The 14,514-nt window shown below is 44.7% G+C and overlaps 1 protein-coding gene across 1 annotated transcript in view; it reads left to right on the top strand.

Annotated features, from left to right (window-relative positions):
• Mtor (mechanistic target of rapamycin kinase) overlaps nt 1-14,514 on the top strand; it is a 156,512-nt gene that overhangs the window by 9,091 nt on the left and 132,907 nt on the right. The window contains exons 7-13 of the mRNA XM_045151108.1: nt 980-1,255; nt 1,333-1,441; nt 5,382-5,568; nt 7,186-7,314; nt 7,987-8,231; nt 9,798-10,013; nt 10,359-10,564. Of these exons, the coding sequence (XP_045007043.1) occupies nt 980-1,255; nt 1,333-1,441; nt 5,382-5,568; nt 7,186-7,314; nt 7,987-8,231; nt 9,798-10,013; nt 10,359-10,564 (1,368 nt within the window). The remainder of the gene's footprint in view (nt 1-979; nt 1,256-1,332; nt 1,442-5,381; nt 5,569-7,185; nt 7,315-7,986; nt 8,232-9,797; nt 10,014-10,358; nt 10,565-14,514) is intronic.

Genomic DNA, 14,514 nt, shown 5'->3' with positions numbered 1-14,514 from the left:
ATGTTAAGTTTGAGATGACTTTTGGGCATCTGTGTGAGATATTGAGTAGTTTAGAATAGAGAATGTGGACAAGAGAAGTGGATTTGGGGCTCACCAACTTACAGATGCAACTTTAAGTCACGAGACTGGGTGAGCACTATGAAGAAGCTAGTGTAGTTGGAGGCAAAGAGATGGGGTCTGTGAACCTGAGGTCGCAAGATAAGAGGGAATCCAGGGAGACATAGGAGTTGCTGAGAAGGAGGGGAGGCTAGAGAGTGGGGGCCAGGCCAAGAAAGGGTCTTAAGGAAGAGGAATCACAGTTGGATCAAATAAGTCTATCAGATGCAGACTAAAAATTGGCCCTTGGATTTAGCAGCAGCAAAGAACTAGTGGTGACATTGATAGGAAGAGAGGTCATGATTTTCTGAATGATCAATATATCTGTACCAAGAAGAGTTTGGAAAACTCTTATTTTTCTCAGTTTGACCTATAGGAGGATGAGTTGGGAAGTAGCCCTTCAGCAGCAGATAGAGCACCTCCTTTGGACTAGGGTTCTGAGAAAATGACTTGTCTGAGTTTCTGCCTCAGTTTCAGAAGAAAAGAAAGAGACCAGAATATCCTTAGTAGGATCTTGGCATAGGGCTGCCTTCACCTTTATGAGAGAGCTTTATGGGATCGTAGGTGTATAACAATTTACAAGTCAGCCTTCCTGGGGTATGGAAGTGGAATACTTGGAGGTAAGAGGCCCAGGCAGGCAGTGAACCCTGTGCTTCCCTCCTTGCTCAGTAGGTGGTGCTCTTTGGTCTACATCAGAACAAGACCAGTTCCCCTCCAAAATTCTGGGGAAATGGTAGTTCTGAAGATGAAGTGGCTGCTCCCCACTTGGGGAACAGTTGCATCTCAGCGTTGACCAAGGTCATTGCTCTGTAGACACCACAGGGCTGGGGGTGAAAACCACTCACAAGTAAAGGCTATTTTTTTCCTTCCCTGCCGTGTATAGCGTCTGAGAGAAGAAATGGAAGAAATCACACAGCAGCAGCTGGTGCATGATAAATACTGCAAAGACCTCATGGGCTTTGGGACAAAGCCTCGTCACATTACCCCCTTCACCAGTTTCCAGGCTGTACAGCCCCAGCAGTCAAATGCCTTGGTGGGACTGCTGGGGTACAGCTCTCACCAAGGCCTCATGGGATTTGGGGCTTCGCCCAGCCCAGCTAAGTCCACTCTGGTGGAGAGCCGATGTTGCAGAGATTTGATGGAAGAGAAGTTTGATCAGGTAAATGCAAGAGGTATCTCCCTGTTCTCTCAAGCTCCACACCCCTTTCCCTGCCAACCTGTTGTTCTTCCTCTCAGGTGTGCCAGTGGGTGCTGAAGTGCAGGAATAGCAAGAACTCGCTGATCCAAATGACAATCCTTAATTTGTTGCCTCGCTTGGCTGCATTTCGGCCTTCTGCCTTCACAGGTGAGGATGTCCATAGAAGACATTGGTACCCCCCTAAGGACACTCAGACAAGGAAGGGGTGATTCCACAAAGTTGTGTCTGCTTCTCATTGGAAACAACAGTAACATAACTGCTGTTGTTTTTTTAATCATTTATTTATTTGAGACACAGAATGAGCATGCCAGGGCCTCCAGCTGCTGCAAACAAACTCCAGACACATGTACCACCTTGTGCAATCTGGCTTACATGGGTCCTGGGGAATTGAACCTAGTTCCTTTGGCTTTGCAGGCAAGCACCTTAACCACTAAGCAATTCTCCAGCTCAAAGGCTGTTTGTGCCTTCTGTCTGGTTTTCTTGTTTTTCTACTAAGAGACCTAGTAACAATCAAAATGTATAGGCAAGCGCTGGGCATGTTGTGCTGGCACATGTCTATAACCCAGCACTTGGAGGTAGAAGCAGGAGAATCAGAAGCTTAGCCTTGGCCACACAGTTTGAGGTCAACCTAGACAGAAGATCCTAATTCAAAATAAATAAATAAATAGGAGAAAAGAAAAGAAAATCAGGGCTGGAGACATGGCTTAGCAGTTAAGGCACTTGCCTGCAAAGTATAAGGACCCGGGTTCAATTCCTCAGTACCCACGTAATCCAGATGCTTAAGGTGGCGCATGCATCTGGAGTTTGTATGCAGTGCCTAGAGGCCCTGATGTACCCATTCTCTCTCTCTTTCCCTCCCTCCCTCCCTCTCTCCCTCTCTCTCTCTCTCTCCCCCCTTCTGTCTGCCTCTTTCCTCCTCTTTCTTTCTCTCTTAAATAAATAAATAATATTAAAATATTTTTTTTAAGTGAAAACCAAGCCAATCAAAATGTATAGGTAGCAGGACAGTTCATACCCTTGCAGGACAGCTCATGCCTTGTAGTCCCAGAACTTGGGAAACTGATATAGGAGGATCTTTGAAAGTTTGAGGTCAGCCTGTGCCATATAGTGGGTTTATAGCCAGCCTGGGCTTTAGAACGAGACTAAAGGAAGGGCATTTTGGTGTCCATATTGTGTAGCAGCACCCTGTCTGGGACAGGGGTGGGGGGTGGTTGATGACTTGCCTTTGCACCCATATAGTGATCGTTGAGCTCCCTCGCCACCTTCAGGAAGGAAAGAGTGCTTCAGAGGCAGGTTCCACCTGCTTCCATATCCCTGCACTGTCGCCATTGGTTAGTGTGCATTTCTGGCTGTGGAGTCTGGCCCATCTCAGATTCAGGCTTCCCATGAAGCCTTTCTTTCCCAGTTGCTCCAGCTGGAAACTGGAAACTCCTTTTCTCTTCCAAATAACAACTCTGCCTCATGTCCTATGACTATATAAGCACCTTCATCCATCCTTCCATCCATCCATTTATCTGTCTGTCTGTCTAGCTATCATCTATCCATCTGTAGTGCTTACAGAGTAAACCCAGTAAGTGGCAGCCCCATATTATTACTGCCTCCTCAAGCTACTTCAGATCCATTCTGGAAATAAGGAGAATCCCATTGTACTACTGCTACTCAGAGTGAAACCTCATCTCGAACTTCTCTTTGGACTTCACCATGTTGCCTGTGCTTAGGAAGCATTCAGAATGGAGAGAAAGCTGGAGGCATAAGGTGAAAGCCAGCCTGACCCTCAGCAGCTGTTACTTCCAGCACAGATTCATCTCACACCTTCCATACCAGATGCAACTGGGAGAGGACACTAGATGGCAAGGTGTTAAACTGACTGTGTTTAAGAAGTAGAACGTGTTGGATAACAAAAAAGACAATTGGTCACATAAAATTGCTGAACCAGAGAGAAATGATAGACTGAAAATTGCCCATAATTTTTAAATTTTCCATTCTGCCTGCCTAGCAGCTCTGCTCTTTCCTAATGATCAGACATGCCCCTGATCAGTAGAGCTTTAAATGGTCTTAGGTTGAAGGTCTATAATTCAAAAGAAACTAATAACTAGGCCAAATTTGATCAAAGGCTACATGCTATAGAAACAGTTACTGGCATATGTTCAGAAGATTGCCTAGCAGCAGCTACTAAGGCTCACAAGACCCCTGCCTGGCTGTGTCCTGTTGATGTAGGTTTGTTGTTTTATTAAGAATATACTATTACCATGGGATATATTTTATAATCATGGAAAATGTTAATAAAAAAATAAAAAAAGAATATACTAAATTATGCCAGTGAAATTCAGTCTGGGTGTCCCCCACAATTGGGCACCTTCTTACATAAATGACACTTGTTTAAAGCTCTGTTTTCAAAATCACTGGTTGAAGCTTTAGGAATACTGAAAGTACTCACCCTAAAGTAAATTTAAAAAAAATACATTGGAACATACACACCTAAGTTTAAAAATAAATAATAGGGAGCTAAGTATGGTGGCACACGCCTTTAATCCCAGCACTTGGGAGGCAGAGGTAGAAGAATTGCCATGAGTTTGAGGCCACCTTGAGACTTCATAGTGAATTCCAGGTCAGTCTGGGCTAGAGTGAGACCCTACCTCGAGAAAATTAAATAAATAAATAGTAGGGGCTGGAGAGATGGCTTAGCAGTTAAGGTGCTGGCCTGCAAAGCCAAAGGACCCAGGTTCATTTCCCCAGGTCCCACATAAGCCAGATGCACAAGGTGGCAGATGTGTCTGGAGTTCATTTGCAGTGGATAGATGCCCTGGCATGTTTATTCTCTCTCTCCCTCCCTCCCTTTGTGCCCCCTTCTCTCTCAAATAAATAAAAATAAATTTTTAAAAATAAATAAATGAATGAATGAATAAATACATAAATAAGGATATTTACCCTAAGACCCAAATAGAATCTTCATCCCTAATTTCTTAGTGTGTGTGTGTGTGTGTGTGTGTATGTGCGCGCGCGCGCGCGCACGCACAAATGTAAAAGGTGGTGCCATGGAGCATGTGTGGAGGTCAGAGGACATTTGTACCCTTCCTCACCTGGAAGACATTTCCTGTTGGAGTCAATGCAGTACCATTTGGGAGTTTTTACTAAGTATGGTCTGGTAATTCTCATCACTAACTGCTTTCCCAATGGATGTGTGATCTTGTCTTCTGTGCTGTCATAAATATGCTCCTGGGCCACCAGCTGAGGCTACAATCAGTGACAGAGAAGGAGCCAGCCAGATAAGAATCAGAAAATGCCAGTATTCAGAAGAAAAACAATGTTTCCACAGAAGGTGCCCAAGGACTCTTGCATAGTGTCTTATATAAACTAATGCGCATGCACGTGCGGCTTTCCACACTGCAGACTAAATCTTAAGTCTATTAGATATGATGTAGTAAAACTCTGCAGGAAATAGCCAAGTGATTTCCAGACCTGTGCTGAATGCAAATGACTTGCTAACTGTAAGCAGTACTCAATATTATTTTAAGCAAGCCTTTTTAACTGCTGAGCTATCTGTCCAGCTATCTCTCCACAATATTATTTTAAGTGTCATTCTAATAAAAGATAGTTTAGATAAGCTCTTAGTTTAAAAACAAGAATATATAATCTTCCCCCATAATAACATTAATGGGGATAATTATGTGATACTCCTATGGAGTTCCCCTTTTTGCCTTTTTTTTTTAAAGGAGCTAGGCACTGTGGCACATGATTTTAATCCCAGCACATGGGAGGCTGAGGTAGGAGGATCACTGAGTTTGAGGTCAGCCTGAGACTACATAGTGAATTCCAGGTCAGCCTGGGCTAGAGCGAGACCCTACCTCAAAAAACCAAAAAATTAAATTAATAAAATTTAAAGGAGAAACAGTATATTTCTTATATCTCAAAAGATGTATCTGAGAAATGATTATCAAGCATAGATGTCCTATAAATTTTGTACATCCTTTAAATCCTTAGCATCTTTTCAAAGGCCTTCTTCACTATTCTTGCGTAGGAACTCTGACCTTTGATGACTAGGCCATTTCTGACCTCAAGCCGTGTACTTTGTCTTTTCTACACTCAGATACCCAGTACCTTCAAGACACCATGAACCATGTGCTGAGCTGTGTCAAGAAGGAGAAAGAACGGACAGCAGCATTCCAGGCCCTGGGGCTGCTGTCTGTGGCTGTGAGGTCCGAGTTTAAGGTCTACTTGCCTCGCGTGCTAGACATCATCCGAGCAGCCCTGCCCCCTAAGGACTTTGCCCACAAGTAAGCAGCTCTTATGGCTTCACTTTGGGCTCCATTTGGTTGGAGACCAAGCATGGTTCATCCTAGTTCCACAGAGCTTAAGCCCACACCACTCATCCTTCGCAGCAGGGTATGGCAGAGAAAGAATAGTCCTTCCTCACATGAGTGCTCTCTTCCAGGTGAAGTGGGTGTTTACAAATAGTTGTGGAGGTGGAATATCCTGAGACCTTGTTGGATGCCAGCACATTCTCTAGTTTTGCTCTTTTCTTTTCAAAGGTCTTATGTTGATGGAAGGTCTAAAGAATGGAATCCTTCCCTGGAACTGAAGGGATATAGCAGTCATATTTTCCCTTATCTCTAAAGCTGAATATATTATTCCATCTGGTTCAACCACCCAGTGAACAGCATACAAAAGAAACCCTGACAGACGGAGTAGTTAGAATGTCTTGGCTAGAGCTAGGGAGTCTGTTCATAGAATTGTATCTTGTATTTCCCTATTTATTGATTAGCCCTGGCAGATTAAGAAGCCCTACTTAGGAGGCTGGAGGTATGGCTTCTGGGGCTGGAGGGATGGCTTAGTGGTTAAGGCATTTGCTTACAAAGCCACAGGACCCTGGTTTGATTCCCCAGGACCCACCTAAGCCAGATGTACAAGGGGGCACACACATCTGGAATTCGTTTGCAGCGGCTGGAGGCCCTGGTACGCCCATTCTCTCTCTCCCTCTATTTGCCTCTTTCTCTCAAATAAATAAAAAGGTGGGGTTTTTTTTTGTTTGTTTGTTTTGTTTTGTTTTTTTAAAGAAGTAGCAGCAGCCCTACTTAGGGCTGGAGAGATGGCTTAGTGCTTAGGGCGCTTGCCTGCAAAGCCTAAGGACCAATGTTCAACTCCCCAGGTCCCACATAAGCCTGATGTACAAGGTCGCACATGCACACAGAGTGGTGCAGGCATCTGGAGTTCGATTACAGTGGCTGGAGGCCCTGGTGTTGTAATTTTCTATCTATCTTCCATAAAATAAAATTTAAAAAAAAAGAAGCCCTACTTATCCTGACGGCCAGCATTCCAGTCAAAGAAGAGTTTCTTTTTATACATAGTATTTATTTGAGAGAAAGAAAGAAAAGGAGGCGAATAGAGTGAGAGAGAATGGGCGTGCCAGGCCTCCAGCTACTACAAACGAACTTCAGATGCATGTGCATCTGGCTTACGTAGGCACTGGGGAACTGAACCCAGGTCCTTTGGCTTTGCAGGCAAGTGCCTTAAACATTAGACCATCTCTGTAGCCCCAAGAGAGAAGTTTCTTTCCATAGGATGACTTAGTTCCTGATGAACATATTGCTCAGTTTGCTTCCCAAATAGGTACCTTGATCAGCCCCACTCTAACCTGTGTGGTGCTTCTGAATTCAGAAAAAAGGGTTCCTTCCTTAAGACACAGTACTGCCATCTGCTGGATTGTCATTATAAATACACATTTCTACAGTGATTGAAGCTATAGATCCCCTAGAATTGTGCAGTAGGTAATTCACACACTCACACATTATGGTCCTCCCTAAATAGTCTGCCTTCCTTGCCCCAAGGTGATTTTGAGGTGGGGCATTATGGAATTTCTTTACATCTAACTTAGCTGCTCTGTGTCTCTGCAGGAGGCAGAAAGCGATGCAGGTGGATGCCACCGTGTTCACATGCATCAGCATGCTGGCGCGAGCAATGGGGCCAGGCATCCAGCAGGACATCAAGGAGCTGTTGGAGCCCATGCTGGCAGTGGGCCTGAGGTGTGTGGCAGCAACTATGCCTGCTTTCCCTCAAGACGGGCCTGGCTTAGTATAGTTGATTGTTGACATGCTGAGTAGCCCAGACTTAACACATGGGTTAGTTATGAATCCTCATTTCAGCACTAGCTGTTTTGATGCTTTTCTGAGCCTCCATTTTCTCATCTGAAGAGTGAGTAGAGCTGGGTGTGGTGGTGCACGCCTTTAATGCCAGCACTTGGGAGGCAGAGGTAGGAGGATCGCTGTGAGTTCAAGGCCAGCCTGAGACTACAGAGTGAATTCCAGGTCAGCCTGGGCTAGAGTGAAAACCTACCTTGGAAAAAAAGAGTGAGTAGAGTAAGTTTGGGGGTGGTACTCACTAAATGGATTGGCTAAACACCCTCTCCTTGAGTTCTTTGCTCCATTAGAAAAGGATGATGCTCTTGGTCTGCTTTCTGGTGGCTAACTGAAACTCCCATCTCCTACAGTGGCTGAATTATATTATGTAAGCTGTCTTGTAGTGCAGACCATACATTTATGGATTCTTCTGAAAATCTGAAAGTAGGCCAAGAAAGTTCAGCATTTTAGAGACTAAGCAATGATGGGACCTGGTCCCCTTTCTGGGCAAGAAGGGCTGTTTTTTTCCCAACAGCAGTGCACGCAGCCAGCCCCCAGTGACTGGTTTTCTCTCCTTAGCCCTGCCCTCACTGCCGTGCTTTATGACCTGAGCCGCCAGATCCCACAGCTGAAAAAGGACATCCAGGATGGGCTCCTGAAAATGCTGTCTCTGGTCCTTATGCACAAACCCCTCCGCCACCCAGGCATGCCCAAGGGCCTGGCCCACCAGCTGGCCTCCCCTGGCCTCACCACCCTCCCTGAGGCCAGCGATGTGGGCAGCATCACTCTTGCCCTCCGCACCCTCGGCAGCTTTGAATTTGAAGGTAAGAAATTGCAATGGCTCTTGCCAAAGTAGAGTGATCCCTCGAGAAGGGAGGAGGGTACCTAGAATTCCCAGATCTTACCTGAATCCATGAGCTGATTCTGTTGTGGCTTCTCCTTCCTATATTCTCACCCTATATTGTTCTTTCTTACTCCATGTTTCTTTGTCACATACTGAGTCTGGGGGCAGATGGTGTTCAGGAAAAATAAGCATTGATCCAAGGAAATAATGCATGTGAGGTGGGAAAGTGCAGGATGATACTGGCTCCTCACCTTCCCACTCCTCCTGCACCTGAGAGAGTATTTAATACTTTAAAATGCGGAAGTAGGGGTTTTCTGGGTGTTTCCATTCCTGTGACAGGATGAGATACATGAGTGTAGTTTGGTTTGGAATTCTAAGCGGCAGGTAAGTCCACATTGATAGCCAGGGGAAAAATGGATAGTTTTGAAATAGGATCTTTAAGTAAGCTGGTTGAAGTTACAGAGAAACATCCTGCTATCTGGAGACATACAGTCATATGTGGGTTTCCCATCACAGCTCTTGCAGTGAGTAACAGCCACGGTGTACTTCTGATGAGTACAAAGTAGGCATGTTTAAGCTCAGCCTACATCAGACTTCATTTTGGATATTTAAATCTGAGGACTAAAATAGACATGGTAAACTCAAGCAAGAATTCTTTTCACCTAGAAACAGAATGGTTAGGGTCAAAATAAAGCAGTGTATTCTTTGAAAGGAAAGTAAAAGGCTAGAGGTGGGAGTAAAACTTTTCTGGCCCCTCCTTTAGCACTTTATTCTGTTTCTGCATATTCTTTAAGAGCAGCTCTGAATTATTTTTTTCCTTTTTTTTTTTTTTTTTTTTTTTTGATGTAGGATCTTGCTGTAGTCCAGGCTGACCTGGAATTCAGTGTGTAGTCTCAGGCTGGCCTTAACCTCACAGTGATCCTCCTACCTCTACCTCCTAAGTGCTGGAATTAAATGTGTGCACCACCACACCTAGCCCTTTCTTTTTTTTTTTTTTCCCTCTGATACAGGATCTCGTGTACCCTAGGCTGGCCTTCAGTGCTCCACATCGACCACATTGATGAACTCCTTATCCTCCTGCCTCCACCTCCAAAGTGCTGGGATTACAGGTATGCACCACTATACCTAGCTCTGAGGCAGTTACCTTTTGTGTGTGTGTGTGTGTGTGCTTGTGTATGCACATGTGTGTGCACACACACCTACCTGCCTCTCTCTAATAAATAAATAAAAATAAGATTTTTTTTAAATCCCTCAAATGTCATTTCTCAGCAACATCATGCAACTTCTTTGAGACAAGGTCTCTCATTGGCCGGGTGCTCACCAATTAGGCTCAACTTACTGTGCAGTAGACCCAGGGATCCTCCTATCTCTGCCTCCCCAATATTGGGATTATAGGCACGTGCCACTGCCTGGCATTTTCACATGAACTCAGATCTTCATGCTTGCAAGCACTTTATTGATTGAGCCCCTGAGGTTCTTGTAGCTAGCAACAATAGACCTACCTGTCCAAAGCAGCAGCATTTATTCTATTTTCCTCTGTATGCAGGCCACTCTCTGACCCAGTTTGTCCGCCACTGTGCGGATCACTTCCTGAACAGCGAGCACAAGGAGATCCGCATGGAAGCTGCGCGCACCTGCTCCCGCCTGCTCACTCCCTCCATCCACCTCATCAGCGGGCATGCTCACGTGGTCAGCCAGACCGCGGTGCAAGTGGTGGCAGACGTGCTCAGCAAACTGCTCGTGGTTGGGATAACAGATCCTGGTAAAGCTTACAACTGAAGCAGTCTGGGGATTTAGGAGCTTGGGACAGTTGGAAGTAGCCAGATCCATAACACGGCCTCTCAGAGGTCACCAGCTTACTGATGTAAGCTCAGATTTAGGTGTTTTTCTGCCAATGCATTGATTGACCTTGGCTCCTCACTCCTGTTGGTAGAAGATAATCTGTCTTTAATTATTTTTGTTTTAGTCCTATGAGTAGAGGAAAAAATGGCAGAAGGGTAGTTGAAAGGTATCAGAGTCCTCCCACTAGACTGACAGCAGTAGAGGTAGAAACTAGGAAAGGGCTGGAGAGATGAAGAGGTGCTCAATGACACATTTGCTCTTGCAGACCCTGATATCCGCTACTGTGTTTTGGCATCTCTGGATGAGCGCTTTGATGCCCACTTGGCCCAGGCAGAGAATTTGCAGGCTCTGTTTGTGGCCCTGAACGACCAAGTCTTTGAGATACGAGAGCTGGCCATCTGCACCGTGGGCCGCCTCAGCAGCATGAACCCAGCTTTCGTTATGCCTTTCCTACGCAAGATGCTCATCCAGGTAAGTGGTGATAGCCATGGGGAGAAAACTCCCACGTGAAAGCTTTTTGGGGACATGGGTGGCAGAGTTGGAGCAAGAGAGATTGTGATGTCTGGCAAAGACACATTTGGCACCAAGGATCTACATGTCTCCCTGCTTTGAAGTACAGCTCTGTTGCTCCTCACCTTGTGACCCCCTTGCTAGTGTGACAGCAGGGTGCATCTCAGTTCTAGGCTCACCACTCAGGCAGCTCTTATATGTGTAGCTAGTCGCCGGCAATTCCATTTCTTGACCCTCTTCTTGTGCTTCCTCCCTCTGCCGCAGGCTTCATTACCCTATCCTATTTCTGTTCTGTTCTTGCTGATACTAGGTCAAGCACAGGTACCACTGTTATTTTGTGGGCATTATTCTAACACTTCTTCTGTGATCACTGCCCTTGGTCTGGAGTCCCTGGCTTTCATTCTTAAATAATATGAGATGTCCAGCTACACTGCTTGGACTATAGCCTGAAGGAGATTCAGGTTGGCCTTGCTGCCAATCTAATAGAATTTTCACTTCCTACTGAAACCTGTGTCTTAGATTTTGTCTTCACCTACTCAAGTAAGCTCTTTGGCCTCCTTGTGAACAACACCTGGTTCATTCCTTCTCTACTTTTGTTTGTTTTGAGGTAGGGTCTTATTATAGCTCAGTCAGACCTGCAACTCATTCTATAGTCCAGACTATCCTTGAACTCGTGGTGATCCCCCTACCACAGCATGAGCCACCATGCCTGGCTTTGGTACTTTTTTTTTTGTTTTTTCACAGTAGGGTTTCACTCTAGCCCAGGCTAACTGTGTAGTCTCAGAGTAGCCTCAAACTCACAGTAATCCTCCTACCTCTGCCTCTCAAGTGCTGCAATTAAAGACGTGTGCTACCATGCCTAGCTCTTCCAGAATCATTTTTTTCACCCACTTTCTCTCAATATCTTTGTGGCTTACTCAGTCAATTCTTTGTTTCTTGGTTTTTGTTTTTTGTTTGTTTGTTCCAAGGTAGGGTCTCACTCTAGCTCAGGCTGACCTGGAATTCACTATGTCATCTCAGGATGGCCTTGAACTCACGGTGATCCTCCTACCTCTGCCTCCCAAGTGCTAGGATTAAAGGTGTATGCCACCACGTCCGGCTTCACTCAAGTCAATTCTTATCCTCCTCCTTCCATGCTGTATCCTCCTTGCTTGCTTCCTGGCTTTCCACCAGGGCGTCTTTTAGAGATGGCTCAGCAGTTAAAGGTGCTTGCTTGAAATATACACTTTGTATAACATATAAAGTGCTTAAACATTGGCTATCATTAACATATATAACTCACCCTAGAGAAATGACATTTAGCCAGGCATGGCGGCACATGCCTATAATCCCAGCGCTCAGGAGGTAGAGGTAGGAGGATCACTCACTCTGAGTTCAAGGCCATCCTGAGACTACATAGAGAATTCTAGGACAGCCTGGGCTAGAGTGAGACACTACCATGGGAAAGAAAATAAGAGATGTGGTGGTGCAACCTTTAATCCCAGCACTCGTAGGAGGCAGTGGTAGGAGGGTCGCTGTGAGTTCGAGGCTACCCTGAGACACCATAGTGAATTCCAGGTCATCCTGAGCTAGAGTGAGACCCTACCTCAAACAACCCCCCCCCAAAAAAGAGAGAGAAATGTCATTTACACATATTTGTCACATTTAAAATTAACTGTAAATTATGGCATCAGTTTACAAATTAGAAAATTATACTTATGTTGACATTTTTTTTGGGGGGGGGGTTACAAGGTAGGGTTTCACTGTAGCCCAGGATGACCCAGAATTCACTATGTAGTCCCAGGCTGACCTTAAACTCATGGCAGTCCTCCTACCTCTGCCTCCTGAGTGCTGGGATTATGGACATGCACCACTATGCCCACCTTTATGTTGACATTTCCATTTTCAGCCTGATGATGTATTTCCTTAACTGCTGGTCCATATTAAAGAATGCTTGTTAGTCTAAAATTTTAAAGATACCTCAGGCATTTTCTTTTTTAAAACAACAACAAAAAAGAACTTACTGCTATATACCTGGCACTGGGCTGTATGTACAGGGTAGACATGATCATAAAGCAATTCTCATTAAGCAATTTAACATTACCCCCAAAATGATTCCAGTTACAAATTATACTGTGGATTAAGAAAGAAAGCATGGTTAAGGCACTTGCCTGCAAAGCCTTAGGACCCAGGTTTGATTCCTTAGCACCCATGTAAATCCAGACGCACAAGGTGGTGGTGTATACATCTGGAGTTCCTTTGTAGTGACTAGAAGCCCTGGCATGGTTCTTCTCTCTCTATCTGCCTCTTTCTCTTCCTCTCAAATAAATAAATAAAATGTTTTCTTTTAAAAAAAAAAACAACTTTATTTTTATGTATTTATTTGAGAGAGAGAGAAAGAGGCAGAGAGAGGGAGAAAGAGAATGGGCGCATCAGGGCCTTCAGCCACTGCAAACAAACTCCAGACGCATATGCCCACTTGGCATCTGGCTTATGCGGGTCCTGGGGAGTTGAACCGAGGTCTTTTGGCTTTGCAGGCAAATGCCTTAAGTGCTAAGCCATCTCTCCAGCCTCCCTCAGGCATTTTCAAGCAAACAGAATCATCATTGACCCTGCCAGCTCAGATCTCAGATCTCTCTCTCTCTCTTTTTGTTTTTTTGGGGTTTTTTTTGTCTTTCAAGGTAGGGTCTCGCTCTAGTCCAGGCTGACCTGAAACTCACTGTGTAGTCTCAGGGTGGCCCCAAACTCATGACAGTCTCCTTACCTCTGCCTCCTAAGTGCTGAGATTAAAGGCATGCACCACCACATCTGGTTTGGAGATATCTCTTACTGAGAACATTGGTGTGTTCCTTCATTCAAGACTTTATGAGTACCTATGCTATTCATATGTTGCTGGGTGCTGGCAGTGTGTCAGTAAACAGCAGACATTTCTCCAGCAGACCACCTCATTGTTCTAGTATTGGAGAATGCAAATATCCAAATCAATTGGCCATGTGCTGAATTTAACCCTCAAAATCATAATCTATCTTTATTTAGGCAAATGTAGAGGGTTGAAAACCAAGGCCTTATGTAACACTTTACCATTGACCTATACCCCTAGTTCTGAAACTCCAAAATTAAATTAGTGGAGGAAATTGACCCTTTTTAAAGGAAAAGAAAAAATTTATACTTTGTGTGTGAGTGTTTTCAAAGTAGGGTATCATTCTAGTCCAGGCTCACTTATAACTCACTCTGTAGTCCCAACCTGGCCTTGAACTCACAGCAGTCCTCCTACCCCTGCTGGGATTAAAGGTGTGTGGCACCATGCCCAGGTACATATTTTCATCATAGTCACCATCCATTTCCTTCTTTTGTTCCTCTCCTGCTGAACATCTTCTTTCCAACTGGTCCCAATTCTACTTTGATGTCTCTTGTTGTTGTTTTTTAATTAACTTTCATAATTTTTTCTAAATGTCTGTTTTCATGTGTTTGTGAAGGATTTGGCCTTTTCTTGAGGTTTGGGTCATTGAGGTGCTGGCTATTACTATTATAGTGCAGCAAGGCCCTCTGATTCTGGTCTGGTTTGCAATGCCTGCCAACAGTTGTATTCTGTTCCCTCAGTCGTGCATGTTTCCCTGAGCCACCTGTCTTCCTTGTTTAATATCACTCTCTGACTCTTTTCACTGCTGTCTACTGTGACTAGAAAAGCAGGCTGACAAGGGGATGTAGCAAATCATTTACTAAGTCAATAACCTAAGACAGAATATATTATTATACTATAGACCTTTCCTCTGGGTAGCTGAGTTAACCTGGGCTTTGTGATGTTTACTTTCCTCATTGCTTAAATTTCCTTCTGGCAACCTCAGCTGTACCGAAGTCTTGACTATACTAAGCTGTCTCTACTTCACAATGAGCGTAACGTGCTGATGTGCAAGTGTTTCAAGGATATCTGA

Source organism: Jaculus jaculus, chromosome 5 (assembly GCF_020740685.1).
Source record: "Jaculus jaculus isolate mJacJac1 chromosome 5, mJacJac1.mat.Y.cur, whole genome shotgun sequence".
Classification (NCBI taxonomy): Eukaryota; Metazoa; Chordata; class Mammalia; order Rodentia; family Dipodidae; genus Jaculus; species Jaculus jaculus.
This window is presented reverse-complemented; position numbering and strand designations above follow the sequence as displayed.